This window comes from Bos indicus, chromosome 3, assembly GCF_029378745.1.
Source record: "Bos indicus isolate NIAB-ARS_2022 breed Sahiwal x Tharparkar chromosome 3, NIAB-ARS_B.indTharparkar_mat_pri_1.0, whole genome shotgun sequence".
In the NCBI taxonomy this organism is placed as follows: Eukaryota; Metazoa; Chordata; class Mammalia; order Artiodactyla; family Bovidae; genus Bos; species Bos indicus.
Window position 1 is genome coordinate 67,197,876 of NC_091762.1, and position 21,009 is coordinate 67,218,884.

At 35.3% G+C, this 21,009-nt stretch overlaps 1 protein-coding gene across 4 annotated transcripts in view; it reads left to right on the plus strand.

Moving 5' to 3' along the window:
• The window catches only part of USP33 (ubiquitin specific peptidase 33), a 59,302-nt gene that overhangs the window by 27,828 nt on the left and 10,465 nt on the right, over positions 1–21,009 (plus strand). For 2 of the 4 annotated variants that reach the window (XM_019957236.2, XM_070786287.1), the window contains 15 exons: positions 893–995; positions 1,734–1,803; positions 2,798–2,911; positions 3,976–4,054; positions 8,924–9,341; positions 11,737–11,877; positions 13,035–13,150; positions 14,270–14,442; positions 14,544–14,638; positions 15,296–15,329; positions 17,406–17,451; positions 17,883–18,063; positions 18,513–18,639; positions 19,604–19,773; positions 20,900–20,981. In XM_019957236.2, the coding sequence (XP_019812795.1) occupies positions 893–995; positions 1,734–1,803; positions 2,798–2,911; positions 3,976–4,054; positions 8,924–9,341; positions 11,737–11,877; positions 13,035–13,150; positions 14,270–14,442; positions 14,544–14,638; positions 15,296–15,329; positions 17,406–17,451; positions 17,883–18,063; positions 18,513–18,639; positions 19,604–19,773; positions 20,900–20,981 (1,949 nt within the window). The remainder of the gene's footprint in view (positions 1–892; positions 996–1,733; positions 1,804–2,797; positions 2,912–3,975; positions 4,055–8,923; positions 9,342–11,736; positions 11,878–13,034; positions 13,151–14,269; positions 14,443–14,543; positions 14,639–15,295; positions 15,330–17,405; positions 17,452–17,882; positions 18,064–18,512; positions 18,640–19,603; positions 19,774–20,899; positions 20,982–21,009) is intronic. The other 2 variants (XM_019957237.2, XM_019957238.2) reach the window with 2 other exon arrangements.

A 21,009-nucleotide genomic window follows, 5' to 3' on the forward strand; every position in this document is an offset into this window, starting at 1 on the left:
GTACTGGAGTGGGTGCCATTTCCTCCTCCAATGCATGAAAGTGAAAAGTGAAAGTGAAGTTGCTCAGTCGTGTCTGACTCATAGCGACCCCATGGACTGCAGCCCACCACGCTCCTCCGTCCATGGGATTTTCCAGACAAGAGTACTGGAGTGGGGTGCCATTGCCTTCTCCGAAAAACTGTTCTACTTCTCTGTATATCAATACAACAAAGTAAGAATATAGGCCTTCCCAAATGTCTAGTATCTACAAATGCCAGGAAGGTAAAGTAAATGTATAAAGTGGGTAGGTGTGAGTACATATGCATGCCATGTGGAAGAGGAATAGGCTGTAAAATTTGAGAACCAGAGCACGTGCTGAGTTGCATTCTGCTGTTCAATTTCAGCCTCCCACTGATTTTTGCTAACTGGGTGCAATGTACTTTGAGCTTCTTCTATTAGAAGAAAACTTGTAAAATTTGAGTGTTTTAAAAAAAAATTTAGTTGGAGGATAATTGTTTTACAATATTATGTTGGTTTTTGTCATGCAGCAGCAAAATTTGATTTTTTTATGTGAGCTCTCCCAATGTTTAAAATGTTGGCTCAAAAGTTTTGCTTTTGTTTAGGTGTTTGGCCTTTAAAAAAAAATTTTTTTTTAATTTAAATAATATGGACTGGCATTTGACCATCAAGTCACCAGTTGCAACCTCTTAAGTTAATCCAATTCTCAGGAATTAATTTTGGAATTTTAGAAAATATTTAATAAAACTATTTCATATGCATAAAAGGATAGAAAATAACTTCAGTAACAAGTATCAGGAGAGACTGTAGAAGTCTACAGACCAGTTGAGTAAAAAATTTTCTAAAAATGTAACCTAAGGATTTGTTTAAGCCTGCTATCTTTTCTGTTATCAAGGATTTTAAAATACCCAGTAACACAACATTAAAAACTCCTCTGGTTGCTGTGTTTGATGATCTGGATATAGAAGTAGAAGAAGAAGATGAACTTAAGGCAAGAGGTAAAATAATTCTCCGATATAACACACTCCTTTGTATGCCATTGCCCATTTCTGTAGGGAACTATATTGTAAAAATTTCAAAGTCTAGAGGTGATAAGATAATTATAAAAATAAATTCTAGGAACCAAACTATTTGTTAATGCTTTTTTTTAAAAAAGTCACCAGTTTGTATAATTAATCAAGGAGCATTTTAAGTTCTAACTTTTTTTATTTACTGCATTATGCATCATTTGAAAATACCAAGGAAATATCCTTTTGTTTTTAATGATGCATGAGTGAAAGTCATGCTAGTTGGCAATATTTGATTGTAAGAAATCAATAAAGTAATTGTATTATTTAAAAGCTGAAATTTTACCTAGAAAAATTATTATTTGTAAAAAAAGCAAACTGACAGTTTTGATACTTGGTTTCTCTGGCATCACTTTACTAAAGCCCACAGTATAAACTATCTGTATATATAGTTTTGTACAAACTTTTATATTTTACAATTCATATAAGGGAATCTTAGCCCTTTAAGAGTATATCTAAATAATTTTCTGAAAATTATCACTTTGGTGTAAGTCTGATCCCTCTTTGAGTTGTTCAAGTTGTTGCTATTTGTATTTCTATAATGTATTTTGTATTTCCTTACCATAGCTTAGGAACCATAATAATTACCTAGTTATGTACTTAGTGAACACTCATAAAGTTGAGTCATTGAATTATTGAATGATGACATAACATAATTTTTCTTAATAGGTCTTACAGGTTTGAAAAATATTGGAAATACTTGTTATATGAATGCAGCTTTGCAGGCTCTTTCTAACTGGTAAGTAGATAAATTAATTTTGTTAGTATAGTTGTTTAAAGTTATTCTTGGAGCAGAAAACCATGATGCTATAGTATGCTTAGAAAAAAAAGAGAAGTGAGAGAGGGAAAAGAAATATAATAGTAATAATGAAAAGTTAATAATTATATTTAGTCTCCCTAGCCAACAGGATCCCATTAATCCCTTGCTGTACCTCTTCCTCACCCTTCTCAACACATGAAATGCCTTCACATAAATTATCTGGATTAACTAAAACCTAAATGTACAAATATTCCTGAAAAAGTTTTCCTCTTTCTTGTTAATTAACTCCTAAGGTAGAGTAAGCAAGAAACTGAGTTGGGACATAATCCATTGTTGTCCCCATAGGGTTACTACTCTGTGCCTGTGGTTTCCTAAGAATGCTGGTCCTGGCTTAGCTCCTAGGGAGTTGTATGTCTTTGAGGAAGTTGTTTGTTTTTACATCTAGAAAAGGAGGAGCTTGAACTAATTCCTCTAATCACTTTTCATTCAGAGATCCTAGGAAAATATTTTATATTCTTCTGTAGGTGGACAGTCTCTAATAAAGCAGTTAGGGTTTTTTTTTTGTTTGTTTTCCCTCAGTCTTAGTCCTGTGACGAGGTAGATGCAGTATGAAATGTTCTGTAGATGATCCACCCAGGGAAGAGAGGGAAAGTCATAGAATCAAGTTCTGAGGAACCCTAATATTTAGACACCTGATTAGAGCAGAAAAAAATAATAAAGAGGGGAAAGAGTTGCCAGAGAGGAAAAGAAGAAAAGTAGAAAAGTGATCTGACAGCATTGAGGTCTCTAATATTGTGGGTCAAATCTGCTGATGTGCTCAGCAAAATAATGAGGAAATGAATGTGAAGCTGTAAAAGGGAGCAAAGAAATAATAGATACAGTGCTTTATTTGTCATAGTTCATTGAATGACTAGAAGTCAATCAGTATTAAGCTTTGACTCGATTCTAAAATTTCTTTTTTTTTTTAAACTAGCCCGCCTTTGACGCAGTTTTTTCTTGATTGTGGAGGACTGGCTCGAACAGATAAGAAACCAGCTATTTGTAAAAGTTATCTCAAACTGATGACAGAGCTCTGGCATAAAAGCAGGTATATACTTATTATATTTTCTTTATTATATTTAAACTGAATTTTGTAAATATTTGCACGTGCATTTATAGAGACGTAAAAAGTAGAAGAGAGACAGATTGCAGCATTCAATTTTGGCTACATTACATTTGAAAATGAATATCCAAATGAAGTGTCTGGACTGGAGATAAAATGTTGAATTGCTGCAGTGGCTGTTACACTTAGGAATTTTGTAGACATTCTCACAATGCTAAAATCAGACCATAGAGACATATATGAATGTTTATTTTTCTGCTTATATTTATTTGCTCTAAGTGTAGCATTAGATGAGTAATTGTCTGCTATAAAGTTTTTTGTATTACAACTTAGTCATTTATCCCTATTGAGTATTACCTGGCTCTAATATTTCCAAGTTCCTTACTCTATAGCTAGAACTTGCCCTTAACTGCTATGTTTAAGTTTCTTTGCTCTGAAACTATGAACTTCATATTCTTAGAAGTTTACTAAACTTCAGAAGTGTCATAGTACAGGATTCTAAATGATTAAATCTCTTATGGTTTACTTTTCATTTTTGTTTCCATGGGTATTTGATAACTGGTTTAAAATTTTTATTTAGGTGGTGTACTAGATATCCTTATCTTAATTTTGCCAGGCATTTTAAGTAATTAAAATATTAAGTAACTAGTATTTTTTGAAAAATTGTATGGTAGAACATAGATATTTCTTTAGGGGAGAGAGGAATAAATTATAGCTTAACTATAAAAAATAAGCTATTTTCATGAACTTTTGAAGCTTAATACTGGACCACTTTGAATGATTTTTTTGAAACATGAACACTTTTCAGTTTGACTCTTTGAATTTTTGATATCTCATTTCTAAAATAAAAATTAGGGCCTTCCCCGGTAGTCTAGTGGTTAGGACGCTCAGTTTCCAGTACAGGGTTGGATTCCCTAGTCAGAAAACTAAGATCCACATGCTACAAGGCATAGTCAAAAATAAATTAAAAAAATAATTGCTGGATACTTAAAAAAAAAAAAACTAACTAAAAATCATAAGTTTCTTCCTAAAAATGTTTTCTTCCTCAGGCCAGGATCAGTTGTGCCTACTACTCTGTTTCAAGGAATTAAAACTGTAAATCCAACATTTCGGGGGTATTCTCAGCAGGTAGGTCTTTATTGCTTAGAAATTTTAAATTTGGGGGTGTGTAATTATGCCAGTATTTTCTAGTGCTTTTATTTATTTATTTTTTTAAATTTTATTTTATTTTTAAACTTTACAATATTGTATTAGTTTTGCCAGATATCGAAATGAATCCACCACAGGTGTACCTGTGTTCCCCTTCTAGTGCTTTTAGCTTTGAAAAGTTTCACATCCAGAGATAAATTTTAACTTATATTTTCTGTATTTTATAGTTAAATATTTTTTTTCATATTTGGAAAGGTTTATTAGCAAATTAGAATTTAAGAGCAAAGAAATACAATCCAATAGATAACAAATATTCAGCATTGTATAATTTAAATCTTCCAGGGGTAAACAAGGTTTGACAGAAAGAAAATTCATAAAATAACTTCAATAGTACGTCACTGTAAAAGTGAAAATCTATTTTCATACAACAGGCTATAAAGTAGCTGAATGCTACCCCACCACCAGAATGCATTATGCCTTGCTGCTAAGTTGCTTCAGTCGTGTCCGACTCTGTGCGACCCCATAGACGGCAACCTACCTGGCTCCCCCGTTCCTGGGATTCTCCAGGCAAGAACACTGGAGTGGGGTGCCATTTCCTTGTCCATATAGTTAAATATTTTAATACTGTCATTTATTTCACATTACAATATGATCCAAATTTAATTTTTCACATACAGCTAACAAATGTAGCAAACAACAGATTTAAGAATTTTCTTAATCTGTTTTTAAAAGTTTCTTCATTAATTTTTGTGCTTACATTAATATATAATAGGTCTAGTTCTGGACTTTCTAATCTACTTCATTGACCTGTAATTTTTTTAATTGATACCAGTGGCAGTTTGGGGAGGAGGCAATGGCACCCCACTCCAGTACTCTTGCCTGGAAAATCCCATGGACAGAGGAGCCTGGTAGGCTGCAGTCCATGGGGTTGCTAGGAGTTGGACACGACTGAGCGACTTCACTTTCATTTTTCACTTTCATGCATTGGAGGAGGAAATGGCAACCACTCCAGTGTTCTTGCCTGGAGAATCCCAGGGACAGGGGAGCCTGGTGGGCTGCCGTCTCTGGGGTCGCATAGAGTTCGACACGACTGAAACGACTCAGCAGCAGCAGTGGCAGTTTCAATTATTGTTGTTTTATGTAATATTTTTTCACATTAATACCTAATCTTCACATATGTTTCCTTTGTTCAAAGAAATACCTGTTCCCTATTAACTTTTTCTTGTACAAATTCCTGTATCATAGGGACTTCCCTGATGGTCCGGGGGCTAAGTCTGTGTGCTCCCAATGCAGGAGGCCCAGATTTGATCTCTGGTCAGGGAACTAGATGCTACATGCTGCAGCAGAGCTTGCATGTTATAACTAAAAAAAAATCTCACATTAAAAAAATTTTTTTAAATCTCACGTAAGGTCCTAAGTGCCTCAGCTAAGACCCAGTGAAAGAAAAAAGTGAAAGTGAAAGTCTCTTAGTCGTGTCTGACTCTTTGCGGCCCCATGGACTTCTCATGGACCCCATGGACCCCATGGACCCCATGAAATTCCCCAGGCCAGAATACTGGAGTGTGTAGCTGTTCCCTTCTCCAGGGGATCTTCCCAACCCAGTGATCAAACCCAGGTCTCCCTCATTACAGGCAGATTCTTTATCAGCTGAGCCACAAGGGAAACCCAAGAATACTGAGTGGGTAGCCTATCCCTTCTCCAGCGAATCCTCCTGATCCAGGAATTGAACCGGGGTCTCCTGCATTGCAGGCAGATTCAGACCCGGTACAGCCAAATAATTAATACATAAATTTGTTTTTAAAAATTCCTGGATCACAGACACTGATTTAGTAGATGTAACTTCAGTTCAGTCGCTCAGTTGCTCAGTCGTGTCCGACTCTTTGTGAACCGATGAATTGCAGCACGCCAGGCCTCCCTGTCCGCCACCAACTCCCGGAGTTCACTGAGACTCATGTCCATCGAGTCAGTGATGCCATCCAGCCATCTCATCCTCTGTCATCCCCTTCTCCTCCTGCCCCCAATCCCTCCCAGCATCAGAGTCTTTTCCAATGAGTCAACTCTTCGCATGAGGTGGCCAAAGTACTGGAGTTTCAGCTTTAGCATCAGTCCTTCCAAAGAAATCCCAGGGCTGATGTCCTTCAGAATGGACTGGTTGGATCTCCTTGCAGTCCAAGGGACTCTCAAGAGTCTTCTCCAACACCACAGTTCAAAAGCATCAGTTCTTTGGCATTCAGCTTTCTTCATAGTCCAACTCTCACATCCATACATGACTACTGGAAAAACCATAGCCTTAACTAGATGGACCTTTGTTGGCAAAGTAATGTCTCTGCTTTTCAATATGCTATCTAGGTTGGTCATAATTTCCTTCCAAGGAGTAAGTAAGTGTCTTTTAATTTCATGGCTGCAGTCACCATCTGCAGTGATTTTGGAGCCCAGAAAAATAAAGTCTGACACTGTTTCCACAGTTTCCCCCTCTATTTCCCATGAAGTGATGGGACCCGATGCCATGATCTTCGTTTTCTGAATGTTGAGCTTTAAGTCGACCTTTTCACTCTCTACTTTCACTTTCATCAAGAGGCTTTTTAGTTCCTCTTCACTTTCTACCATAAGGGTGGTGTCATCTGCATATCTGAGGTTATTGATATTTCTCCTGGCAATCTTGATTCCAGCTTGTGCTTCTTCCAGCCCATCTGGATGTACTCTGTATATAAGTACACGTTATTTCTCATGATGTACTCTGCGTATAAGTTAAATAAGCAGGGTAACAATATACAGCCTTAACGTACTCCTTTTCCTATTTGGAACCAGTCTGTTGTTCTATGTCCAGTTCTAACTGTTGCTTCCTGACCTGCATATAGGTTTCTCAAGAGGCAGGTCAGGTGGTCTGGTATTCCCATCTGTTGAAGAATTTTCCGGTTTGTTGTGATCCACACAGTCAAAGGCTTTGGCATAGTCAATAAAGCAGAAATAGAAGTTTTTCTGGAACTCTTTTGCTTTTTCCATGATCCAGCAGATGTTGGCAATTTGATCTCTGGTTCCTCTGCCTTTTCTAAAACTAGCTTGAACATCTGGAAGTTCACGGTTCATATATCACTGAAGCCTGGCTTGGAGAATTTTTACTAGCGTGTGAGATGAGTGCAATTTTGCAATAGTTTGAGCATTCTTTGGCATTGCCTTTCTTTGGGATTGGAATGAAAACTGACCTTTTCCAGTCCTGTGGCCACTGCTGAGTTTTCCAAATTTGCTGGCATATTGAGTGCAGCACTTTCACAGCATCATCTTTAAGTATTTGAAAGAGCTCCACTGGAATTCCATCACCTGCACCAGCTTTGTTTGTAGTGATGCTTTCTAAGGCCCACTTGACTTCACATTCCAGGATGTCTGGCTGTAGGTGAGTGATCACACCATCTTGATTATCTTGGTCGTGAAGATTTTTTTTGTACAGTTCTTCTGTGTATTCCTGCCATCTCTTTTTAATATCTTCTGCTTCTGTTAGGTCCATACCATTTCTGTCCTTTATCGAGCCCATCTTTTAATGAAATGTTTCCTTGGTATCTCTAATTTTCTTGAAGAGATCTCTAGTCTTTCCCATTCTGGTGTTTTCCTCTATTTCTTTACATTGATTGCTGAGGAAGGCTTTCTTAACTCTTCTTGCTATTCTTTGGAACTCTGCATTTAGATGCTTATATCTTTCCTTTTCTCCTTTGCTTTTCGCTTCTCTTCTTTTCACAGCTATTTGTAAGGCCTCCTCAGACAGCCATTTTGTCTTTTTGCATTTCTTTTCCATGGGGATGGTCTTGATCCCTGTCTCCTGTACAATGTCACGAACCTCATTCCATAGTTAGGCACTCTATCTATCAGATTCAGTCCCTTAAATCTATTTCTCACTCCCACTGTATAATCATAAGGGATTTGATTTAGGTCATACCTGAATGGTCTAGTGGTTTTCCCTACTTTGTTCAATTTAAGTCTGAATTTGGCAATAAGGAGTTCATGATCTGAGCCACAGTCAGGTCCCTGTCTTGTTTTTGCTGACTGTATAGAGCTTCTCCGTCTTTGCCTGCAAAGAATATAATCAGTCTGATTTCGGTGTTGACCATCTGATGATGTCCATGTGTAGAGCCTTCTGTTGTTTTGTTGGAAGAGGGTGTTTGCTATGACCAGTGCGTTCTCTTGGCAAAACTCTATTAGCCTTTGCCCTGCTTCATTCCGTATTCCAAGACCAAATTTGCCTGTTACTCCAGGTATTTCTTGACTTCCTACTTTTGCATTCCAGTCCCCTATAATGAAAAGGACATCTTTTTTGGGTGTTAGTTTTAAAAGGTTGATGTAACTTGGGGGCTATGAATTTGTATTTTTGATAAACATTCTAGATTGATCGAGGATTTTGAGACATAGTACAAAATTAGATAAAGCTTTAATTTTAAGCCAAACATACTTGAATTTGATATCTCTCTGAATTATTATTGTCTGATGAGGCAAATCCACATTTTCTTTACACCTTACTCCTCAAGTTTTTTTTTTTCAGTAACAGCAGTACTAAAGCTACTTTCAGATCATCTTCAGCTTTTTGTTCTTTTTTTTTTTTTTAAGTTTTTCTTGAGATACATCTTCAGTTTTTCATTACTTTTGTTTTCTAACTTTTTTTTGTTTTTTAACTTTTTAGAACTTAGGACATCCTATCCCACCAGTGCCCTATGTTCTGCGAAGTTGTATATCCACAGTGTAATGCTACATGTGTAGAAATCAATTGCTAACCACATTTTGTCTCTCAAGGTTTTCTCTCAAGTTTCTGCATACACATATTTTTAATGAAATGGTACTGTCTATGTTGCTTACATATAATAGGATGCTCAAGAATTCCTTCGATGTTTAATGGATCTGCTTCATGAAGAATTGAAAGAACAAGTCATGGAAGTAGAAGAGGATCCTCAAACTATAATGACTGAAGAGACCATGGAGGAAGACAAGAGCCAGTCAGATGTAGATTTTCAGTCCTGCGAATCTTGTAGCAGCAGTGATAAAGCTGAAAATGAAAATGGCTCTAGAAGCTTTTCTGAAGATAATAATGAGACAACAATGTTAATTCAGGATGATGAGAACAATTCAGAAATGTCAAAAGATTGGCAAAAAGAGAAGATGTGCAACAAGATTAATAAAGTACATTCTGAAGGAGAATTAGATAAAGATAGAGACTCTGTATCTGAAACAGCTGATTTGAACAACCAGGAAACTGTCAAAGTGCAAATACACAGCAGAGCTTCAGGTGACACTTTTTATAATTTGCAAATGATAGTGTTCCATTTGTGGACAAAGGGTGCAAGATACGTGTTCAAGATTATGTTTGTAATTTTACTGTTTTCTAAAATAACAATATTTTGTGTGTAGTTTGTGACCTTATAGTTCAGCCATACTAATTTAAAGAAGTAAGGAGGGGCTTTCCCTGGGAGCCCAGTGGTTAAGACTGTGCTTCCACTACAGGGAGTATAGGTTCTATCCGTATTCGGGGATCTGAGATCCCACATGCTGTGTGGTACAGCCAAAAAAAAAGAGGGAATTAAATAGATGTTACTTTTGCGCTTTCTAGTTTAACTAGTAGCTACTGCTGCTGCTAAGCTGCTTCAATCGTGTCTAACTCTGCGACCCCATAGACAGCAGCCCACAAGGCTCCCCCGTCCCTGGGATTCTCCAGGCAAGAACACTGGAGTGGTCTAACTAGTAGAGTTTAGTAATATTGGCATGTGAGTATTAAGTTAGTGTCATTTAAAGCAGATTTGTAAAAGAGCAAAATAATCCAAATTATAGACTATTAGATTTAGATTGCTGTCATTTGAGTCATGTCAGTTACAAAATATTTAGTGTATGCTTGGCATAGGAGTTTAATGTATTATAATGAACTCTGTTATGAGAGATTATACCACCGTCCTGGTCACTGTTCTTTTGAGAAAGAGCAAGTGGCCAAATGAAAGACAGTTGAGTTGTTTTGCATTTTACATTTATTTTTTCTTGGGTTAACTTGTCTTAGCTTAATGTGGTCTTTAATTCTCCAAACCACAGAAAATCAAACCGTTAGAGGTTCAGATTCTCTGATCTTAAAATAAATGGCAGACAAGGAACATAAAAACTTTTATCTTCTATAATTACTGAATAGTGGGCAGTACTGAATTTACTAAGGTTTTTGAATGAACCCAGCTTTTTTCTGGAGAAGAAGGATATTTCCTTAACCACAGGAATACTCGTGGTTCAGTGCGTTAATATTGTGCAGTAATACTTGTGTGCAGTGCATAAATGCCTTCTAGTCAAGAAAACCTGTCAGGCCCCTTGATTATACTGACATAATGTTTAGACGTTTAGATGTGGTTAGAAGTTGTTTAATCATTAGTTATGTAAAATTTCAGTATTGAAAGACTTAGCAGTCTGCTATCTAGCCTTTCCTCATAAAAAAACCTAATTAAGTGACCTACTAGTTCTTTATTGTTCCATAACAAGTCTATTCTTACAGTTAGTAACTAATTGATGACCTAGATCAGGGATCTGAGCTTTTACATTTTCTGATTGAAAAATGTGACAAAGACGATAAGTGAAGAGAAGGGAAGTCGCTCAGTCGTGTCTGACTCTTTGCGACCCCATGGACAATAGCCTACCAGACTCTGCCGTCCATGCGATTCTCCAGGCAAGAGTACTGGAGTGGGCTGCCATTTCCTTCTCCAGGGGATCTTCCCAACCCAGGAATCAAACCCTGGTCTCCTGCATTGCAGACAGACGCTTTACCGTCTGAGCCACCAGGGAAGCCCAAAATATGTAACATCTGGTCTTTTGTAGGGATCATTTGCTAATCTCTGATCTTCCCTGACCTAGATTGTATTAACTTTATTCCCTTCTAAAAGGCCTAGAGTGAGTCTCCTCCTCTCCTCCTATTTTCTTCCCCTAGTATTATCAGTCTACTTTTAGTCATGGTTGAGATAGTAATGAGAAATGCTTCTGTGAAAGTCATAAAAGTCATTTCTTGTGCATTATCTGGAAAAATCTCTGAAATCATTGTTTCAGCGTCTTTTATGTACACTTCTCTTTTCTTCACTCAAATGCTTTTTTAGCAGTCTCTCGCCATGAAACTATGTTATATACTAGGAATCCAACAGCAAATCAAGATAGCTCTCATAGAGCTTATATTTTCTTTATTCATAATTTAATGCTCAAAAAATGATGTTTTTTTCTGACAGAGGGTTTTATTTCCTTTTATTACAGTAAGAATAAAATAATTTATAATTATTTCATGCCCAAATTTCTTCCTGGATTTTGATTACTATGTTAGTTTGGGAAGATAATCTCTTTTTCTCCCATATGGTTTTAAAGCTTTCAAAAACTGCCCCAATTTGCTTTAGTTTTTTAAATACTAAATTAGGACAAATACAGTCCTCTTCCGCTTTATATTTCCACTGCACACTTTCTGTATTGCCTACAACAGTAATGTGTTATCAACATTAATAATAACATTAACAGTAATTAATGCTTACTCACTTAGCAAGCATAATGTCTGTTGAGTATTTCACCTGACATTTATTAATGTGAATTGTGTTCAAAATCTCAAATGAAAAAACTTTCTTTGACAGGTGGAATAATTTTACTATTTAAGGTAATAATACAAATTTTAAATATTACAGAATATATTACTGATGTCCATTTGAATGACCTGTCTACACCACAGATCCTCCCATCAAATGAAGGTGTTAATCCAAGATTATCAGCAAGCCCTCCTAAATCAGGCAATTTGTGGCCAGGATTGCCACCCACACACAAAAAAGGTAGAAGTTTCAGTTACTCAGGTTTCTTTGCTTTGATAGTTTAAAGTGTTAATTATGAAATATTATTCAGGCTTTTTAAAATTGACAGCATCATTTTATACAGCCATGATTTAAAATATTTTTGTGTGTGTGGCACAAATTTATGTATGACAGAGTTGACTCTTTTGTCATAGGGTTCTGAGTTTCAGCGCATGCATAGATTGTTAGGACCCCCACCACAAACACAGTGTAGAACAGTTCCAGCTCCCCAGAGAAGTCCCTCATAGTACTATTCCATCCATCGTACTGTTCCGTTCCCTCCCAAGGCCCCAGCCTATCTGTTCTCTATTCCTACTGTTTTTCCTTTTCCAGAATGTCATATACATGTAATCATAAAGCACATAGTCTTTTGAAATAGGCTGCTTTCACTTAGCTTAATGCATTTGAGATACAGTCACATTACATGTCTGAATAGTTCTTTTTTATTACTTAGTATTTCATTGTGTGACTGAACTCAGTGAGTATACTCACTGAAGGATATTTGAGTTTGTTTCCAGTTTTTGGCAGTTAAATAAATATTTATGTACTAGTTTCTGTATGAACATAAATTGTCACTTGTTCAGGGTAAACACCTGGATGTGGGATGATTGGGTTTTATGTTTTATGCTTAATGTTGCGTGAAGTTAAAGAGTCTTTATGACTTTGTGTTAGAATTATTTAAAGACATCAAAGACATAAAAAGCATGATCCATAAATGAAAAAAAATTAAAATCTTTCTTGGCAAATTATTAAGAGAATGAAAAGATTGGGAGAAAATATTTGTAAACCACATAGCTGACAGAGGACTTGTATCTAGAATATATAAAGAACTCTCAAAAACTTAATAGAATCCTTTCTTCAAATAAAGCCTTACTTGGAAGCAACAACAAATAAGTAAAAGCATAACTGTTCTGGTTGAAGTCAAGATGGGGAGACTGAACCCTTTCTATTTCATCACAGTTTCTCTTTGAGGATTTTTGGTTGTTTTTTGTGTTTTCTTTAGGTAGTGCTTTTGAATGGTATTTTGACAGATTTTTTCAGCAGAGTAATTTTGCTGTTAATAGTTTCAGAAAAAATGTAAAGAAACTATTTTGATTTCTAAAAGAAAAAATTCTTCTATACTTGTTTTTCAATCCTAGTTCAATCTGCATTATCTCCAAAGAGAAAAAAACAGCACAAGAAATACCGAAGTGTTATTTCAGACATATTTGATGGAACAATCATTAGTTCAGTTCAGTGTCTGACTTGTGACAGGGTGAGTATGTGAGAATTATAATACACAGGAAATTTCTTTCAAATGCTTTAAAAAAAACTGACGATGGTATGAGAAGTTTTAATTCCTTCTCTTTGCTATTGATGATTATACTTATATTTCAGGTGTTTGCATAAGTATAAATTGATTCTAAGACTAGAACTTGTTTTTTGGAAGTAATAGCAGCATACTTTTTTAAGGATGGGTCTTGACTTGTCATTGAACAGGCATGCATTAGCAGGAAGAATTAACTCAGTTCTTCATCTCTGGTCACAAATAAAGGAGATATGTTGCTCAGCAACCAGAATTTGAAACACATACATATTCTCCCAAGGCTGATGAAATTAGCAGGAAACAGTTGTTACTGACTTGTACAAGGCTATGAATGTATCATCTCACTTGGTTATATGGTTTGTAAATATTTTCTCATGTTAAGATTGGATTCAGATAATAAAAGTAGTATCAGGTTTATACAGAAGATACGTAAATTAATATCATCATGAGATTTTTAATAATACCTCTAAATTCCTGAACTTCATAGAGGTTTTAAGAATGGTTTTACTTCAGTATAGTGATGAATATAATTAAAATAAATGTAAAATGACATATCTCAAAAAAGAAATAACCCAAAGAAAGTTTTCTGTTATTGTGTTAGAATTAAGTCAAGTCTAAGGGTTTTCAATAGTCTATTTTAATGTATCAGTTATTTAAATAGAAATATCCTGAAATGTTTTCAGCTGTTTAGGTTTTGCATCTTGTTTTTTAAACTACATTTAATAACTATCACTAGAGGTCATTTCCAAAAATAAATGCAGTAGTGATAAACAGTTTGAACCTCAAGCTACAGTGGCTGGGTGTGAGGTACTTCTGTTTACCACTGTGTTCTCAGCTAATGGGGATGTTGGTAGTTATGGTTTATGTGAAGATAAAATTTAGAACAGTTCCCGGTGCAAAGCAGTTTTGCTTTAGTTGTTACTTTTGCTTTATTACTATAAAAAACAGTTTGGTGTTTGGGTTTTTTCCTTATTATAATTTGCTTGGATCTTTGCCGTCTAAAATCTGTCCTCAGGTGTTTGTGCTGGATTATTTTCATCCCATTCTTAAAACACAAAACAATTTTAGGTGTCTGTAACCCTCGAGACCTTTCAAGATCTGTCCTTGCCAATTCCTGGCAAGGAAGACCTTGCTAAACTGCATTCGTCAAGTCATCCAACATCTATAGTCAAAGCAGGATCATGTGGCGAAGCATATGCTCCACAAGGGTGGATAGCTTTTTTCATGGAGTATGTGAAGAGGTATGTGTGTATTTTCTTTGTTATTGGTTCATTGTTAAAGCTGCTGTTTCTGCTGTACTGGCAGAACATTTCCTTTCTTTTTTCTGTCAATGATGTTTCAGGTTTGTTGTCTCATGTGTCCCTAGCTGGTTTTGGGGTCCAATAGTAACCTTGCAAGATTGTCTTGCTGCCTTCTTTGCCAGAGATGAACTAAAAGGTAAGAAATACAAAATAGTTTTCATCTGTGGCTAAACTGTTGTGAGTGAGCTAAAAGATTAGTAGGACTAAATATGAAATGTATTCATAAAAGCTAAATTTTGAGGCAGCTTAAATAGTGCTTGCCCATATTGCCACAGTGCCAGCATCTATCATGACGACATAAATACTATAAGTAATATCCTGAAATAACTGATACAAACTCCTGTAGTACTAGACAATAGTAGTACTACACTAGTACTAGTACTAGTACACTAGACAAATAGATATTTGAAGTGTGTTAAATCTGCTCTGAGATTGAAAAAAGAGAAAATTCAGCCAGTATAAAAGACTGTGTATCTGAATTAGTCTGAATTTCTAAGTAATATTTAAATCTAATCCTTCACTATTTTGGGGTGCCAGCACCTTGCTTCAGCATACAATAGGCAGTCTGAATTTTGTTGAGTGAATAAGTGGGCACAGTGTTATTTGAGATGGGCCTTCTGGGTTGAAAACAAGAGGGTGTTGTAGACAAGGTTAATATGCTGACTTGAGCAGAGACTGAAAAATGCATTACTGTTCTACGGGATCAGCGTGAGAAACTCAAAGAAGTGCAAAACCAAAAGAAAATAGCTTGCTTTTAGTTGGAGAGGAATAACCAGGTCTGTTCTATCCTCAGGTGACAATATGTACAGTTGTGAAAAATGCAAAAAGTAAGTGTCATTGGCAGTGCTTTTAATTGCATGCTTTGTATTTTAAATGATATTTTTCTTGGTTATTTGAATTGGACATGTGAGATTTGTCCTAGTAAAAATGAAGAAACCTATTCTGTAAAACAAATTCAAGGTTAAAAATTTAACAAATTTAATAGGCTTAGCTAATATGTGATAGTGTATTTTGAGATAAGGTAAGTATGTCATTTTGCAAAAAAGCATTTTCCATATATATTACAGACATATACTAGGATATATAACATGCATTTTTATTACCTAGGTTAATTCTGCCATCATAAATAATGCAGTATTCTCTTCTGGTTTCTCACCATAACAGGCTAGATTTAAGAAGTGAAGTGATTATAAAGTGCATAGTTTCAAGTCTATGTAAAATTCAGAAAGGTTATACTGTCTGTAATGTTACCTGCTATATGAGGGCCAAATAAAAAAGATAAGAAAAGTATGGAATTGAGGAGGGAGGAAAGCTCAAGAGGGAAGGGATGTATTTAAATCATAACTCATTCAAGTTGTATGGCAGAAACCAGGACAACATTAAAAAATAAGTAAAATATGAACAATAAAAAGCATCATACTATTTAAAAAACAAAAAGAATGATTTTGTTTCTTTATACTAGCTACCTTTTTCTATCTTGTGATAAATTTAGGCTTTTAAGTCTTCTTGGTGATGAGTTAGAAAAGAAAAATGAATTGAAAGCAAATACGTTTGAGGTAGAATGAACTAGAAAGTTTTTCTGAATCTCTCTAATAGAAAAATAAAGATCTCCTAATAAGATACAAAATCTTCATAATGCAAACTTCTGGCTTTTGTCAAAAATCCAGGGAAATGTTGATCTACAGCTATTTGTCTTCATGACAAAAAGGTAAAGTGTACTGTTTGGTCAGTAAGGAAGAAAAGCTGCCTGTACTTTCTAGAAAAAAGTACACTTCTAGTGAATTGGAAAGTATTTATTATCAGTTTGTCCTGGAAGCCACAGTTGATAGCTGAAGACAGAGTTGGCCCAGAGGGGGAATCTTTCTTGGGAAAACAGTGCCAGCTAAAAAAAAAAGGTAATAGTGAAGGTGAAAAAGAACTTGCATCCACCCCAGAATCCAGAATCCAAAGTAGAGATCTGTCAGTGAAAGTGAAGTCGCTCTGTCGTGTCCGACTCGATGCGACCCCGTGGACTGTAGCCCACCAGGCTCCTCAGTCCATGGGATTCTCCACGCAAGAATACTGGAGTGGGTTTCCATTTCCTTCTCCAGGGGATCTTCCTGACCAAGGGATCAAACGTGGGTCTCCCACATTTCAGGCAGACGCTTTAACCTCTGAGCCACCAGGGAAGCCCTGAGATCTGTCAGGTATATGTTAATATTGATTATTGGGAATTCTCTGGCACTCTAGTAGTTAGGACTCTGTGCTTTCACTGCCAAGGGCCCATGTTTGATCCCTGATTGGGAAACTAAGATCCTACCAGCCATGTGATATGGCCAAAAAAAAATTTGATTATTAATAATAACCATTCTTTATCTCGTTATTAATTTCCACATTTAGGGGTAAAGATTGTAGGGACTTCCCTGGTGATCAAGTGGCTGAGACTCCATGTTCCCAATGGAGGGGGCCTATTAATAAAAGATTCCACATGCTGCAACCAAAACCTGGTGTAACCAAGTAAATAGATACATTTTTATAAAAAAAGAAAAAGAATAAAGGCTATATAATATATTGACCTGACTAACCAGTTCTATAAAACTAGGATTTTATTTTACCTAGTTTCAGTTGATACATGAATGTTCTAAAGGCATAGCCAGACCACAGAAAGTAGATTTTTCATCAAAGAACTACATAACTCTGAAGTTTTATCTTAATTTAAATAATTTTTTACAGAAAGTGATTCCAGTGTTTTATTAGTATGTTTTTAATTGGTAGCATATAATTCAGTAGTAAGCGTTTTTAGTTTGATACCTTTGTCTCCGCATTTTCTAAAAGATTTGCTGTATGTTTGAAAATACTAAAGGTTTTGTAGATTTGTATGGGAAACAGTTTTATTAAAATTGATTTTCCCTTTTTACCCTTAGGTTGAGAAATGGAGTAAAGTTTTGTAAAGTACAAAAGTTTCCTGAGGTATGGGCTTTATGACAATTCATTTTATTTTATGTGGTAGGTAAAGCTTTAATGAAACACAGTGCAGTGAATTGTTTAGCATTTGTTGAAGAGTGAAGTGGTCAGTCGCTATGTGTACCCATTATGATTATCCATTTTTAAAATACTGGATTGCATATCAAGTAAGTGCCCCTAGCAGTAAATAAAACTATGTTAAACACAGTTTAATCAGACATTGTAGGTTCTTGCAGGTATAAAGTGTAAAATTGGAAAAACCAGTAGCTATGGACTTAGGAAGTACCACATTTCATAATTTCCACATTTTAACATCTCTGGAATCAGGTTATCAGAATTGGATGATTATGTTTAATCTTGACAATAAGTGTATTTAATAGACTCCTTTGTCTAGAACAAGAAATTTTGAAATAATCCTACCTTTCTCTTTTAAAAAGATTTTGTGCATCCATCTTAAAAGATTCAGACATGAACTGATGTTTTCCACCAAAATCAGTACCCATGTTTCATTTCCACTGGAAGGCCTGGATCTTCAACCATTTCTTGCTAAAGATAGTCCGGTGCAAATTGTTACCTATGATCTTCTGTCAGTCATTTGTCACCATGGAACTGCAAGTAGTAAGTATCCAAGTTTGACATGTGATTTTACATTAAAAAAAGAAACATCTGAATTGATCTCTTAAACAAGGCCTGATTGAACAAAAAAAAAGTGTAAAAGTAGATTTTTATTAATTATTTTATTTTGGTTTTTAAAAACGTCAGAAATTTTAGGAATTTGAATAATTTTACTCTCATGTTTAAAATAGTAAAAATACATTTTGTGTTAAGATAAATAGTAAGGATTTTAACATGATTATTTTTACACTGGTTTTTTTAAGATTGCATTCTTTGTTACGATTTTCATTTCCTCCAGTAATGGTGGTAAGGGTACCTACTGGGAAAAATAGGGTAGTTCTTGCTATATCTCTGCTAGGTAGGAACTGAGGCTACAAAACTAGTTTTATCTTCCATTCTTGTGTTAATTTTGTATCACTGAAATAATTTAAATTTTCTCTGCCTAAATTCAGGTGGACACTATATTGCCTACTGCCGAAACAATTTAAATAATCTCTGGTATGAATTTGACGACCAGAGTGTCACTGAAGTTTCAGAGTCTACTGTACAAAATGCAGAAGCTTATGTTCTCTTCTACAGGTGAGGTAATAACTCATGAGTAGGCTGTTTTGACAAAGATGACAAAGCGTCTCATGTTAAGGTCAATAGTGACTTCTAAGACTTTCAAAGTGGATTGCTGAGTAAAGATTAGAAATTATTTTACTCTCATTATGTGAGTAAAAGTGAAAGTTTGTGTGTAGAATGATCTTTTGTTAAGAAAATGTTAAATCATTTAGTTGAGGGGCAAAGGGCTATATTTTGTTTTAGAAACATTTGTTTTACTTTTAAAAATTAGGCACTGATAGTAGGAACTAAATACCAAATTTTCTCCTAACATAGCCAATAAAGGAGGTATTAATATAAAATACTTTATAGTGTCCTCTAAAAGATTGTACAAGCTACTGTCTTGTTAGCAATCATTTGAATGTCTGTTTTCTAACAGTAGTTATGTGGATACATTAGTTATCACCTAGATATGACCCCTAGGGTTATAATGCAGTGGGGAAAGCAGGGAGCAAAGTACAATATATTTCTTATGAATAATTTTCAAGACCTAATAAGATTCACAGCACAGTCCACCTTCCATGTTGCATGGGTTTTGCATCTGAGGATTCTACCAACGGCAGATAAGAAATATTGGGGAGGGAAAGATTCCAGAAAGTTCCAAAAAGCAAAACTTGAAATTGCTCACCAGTAACTATCTAGCTACCATTTATGCCCTATATACTAATGTTTGCATAGCATTTACATTGTATTAGGTATTGTTTAATCTAGAAGTAATTTAATGTATATGAGAGGATATGCACAGGTTAGATGCAAATGCTACACCATTTTATATAAGGCTTTGGTATCTGCAGGGTTCCTGGAACCAGTCCCCCATGGACATGGAGGGATAACTCTATCAGTGTGTATGCAAAGTCTAATAAGGAAGTGGAAAAATCCACTTTACTAGTCTAATGGAGTAAAATGCTTATTGAATATAATGAATTACTGTCCTTAATAGGAAGAGCAGTGAAGAAGCACAAAAAGAGAGGCGAAGAATATCAAATTTGTTGAACATAATGGAACCAAGTCTCCTTCAGTTTTATATTTCTCGACAGTGGCTAAATAAATTTAAGACCTTTGCTGAACCTGGCCCTATTTCAAATAATGATTTTCTCTGTATTCATGGAGGTAAGAAACTCTAATGAAAAGTAGTAGTAGGAATTTTCTATTAAATAATTTACAAATAAGACAAGAGCCAAGGACTTTCCTCTTCCATTTATTTTCCATTTCCCATCTGCATTCCAACTTAAATGTGTTTAATTTACTATGGTCTCAGAAATTAGTTTTTTTCTTATAAGTATGGGTAATCTATAGCCTCTTCATAGAATAGATATTAATATTTATTGGGTACCATTTCCAAATGCTGTTCTAGAGTCTAAAAATACCAGAAACACTGTTTCTGTTCTCAAAGCTCCAGTTTCATAGTAAAGACAGATGCATAAACACCCGATTAAGGTACAGGGAGCACTTCTATTGCTCATCATTTTTCTCAGCTGACAGACATCCAGCTCCAACTGTATCCATGGCTCTTATCCCTTTTGTCTAAATGAATAGCTGGCTCTTTTCCTAACCAAAAAAATGTACTTGAAATTTAACAACAACAACAAAAACCTCATGCAGTTATTTGCTAAATATAACTTCTCCCTTTGTGACTGACTGTGTTACTGCTTGTTCCCATGACAAATAATACCTTAGTGTGACACTTTTAATTAAATTTCATGGTCGAAGACTTGTTATTCTCATTTATTATTTTTGCAGCGAAACCTCAAGAAATAGTAGAAATGTCCTGTATTGGATTTAGAAATCTAAACTTTGAAAATATTTCTGTATGTGAATTTTTCTCTTATTACTTTCTCCCACTTGAGCTATTAACTTAAGTCTCTTCCTGTTCAGAATCTCCCTATAATCCTTTTATGGCATTTATCTGTGCCTGCCTTTTGGTTATTCATGTAAATTCTAAATGTCTTCTTCTGGCTTATTAGCTCCATGAAGAAAAGATTGTCTCTGGTTTATCTCTGGTTTGCCCCAATACATAGTCATGGCTTAGTAAAGATTTATGTAAGTTAAATACCTGAACATCTTGGTTAACTTACTCTATATTTCAAGAGAAAATATCTCTTCAGGAACGTATGTTTATACTTAATTTTCTACCTCTTGGGGAGAGTTTTTAAGAATAATAATTGAAAAAATGCTAAGAATTAATCAGTTAAAATTAACAAAAGGAACGAGACAGATTCATTTTAAACTTTTCTAGGTGTTCCTCCACGAAAAGCTGGTTATATTGAAGACCTGGTTTTGATGCTGCCTCAGAACATTTGGGATAACCTATATAGCAGGTTTGTTTTTTTTAATCAGTATGATATT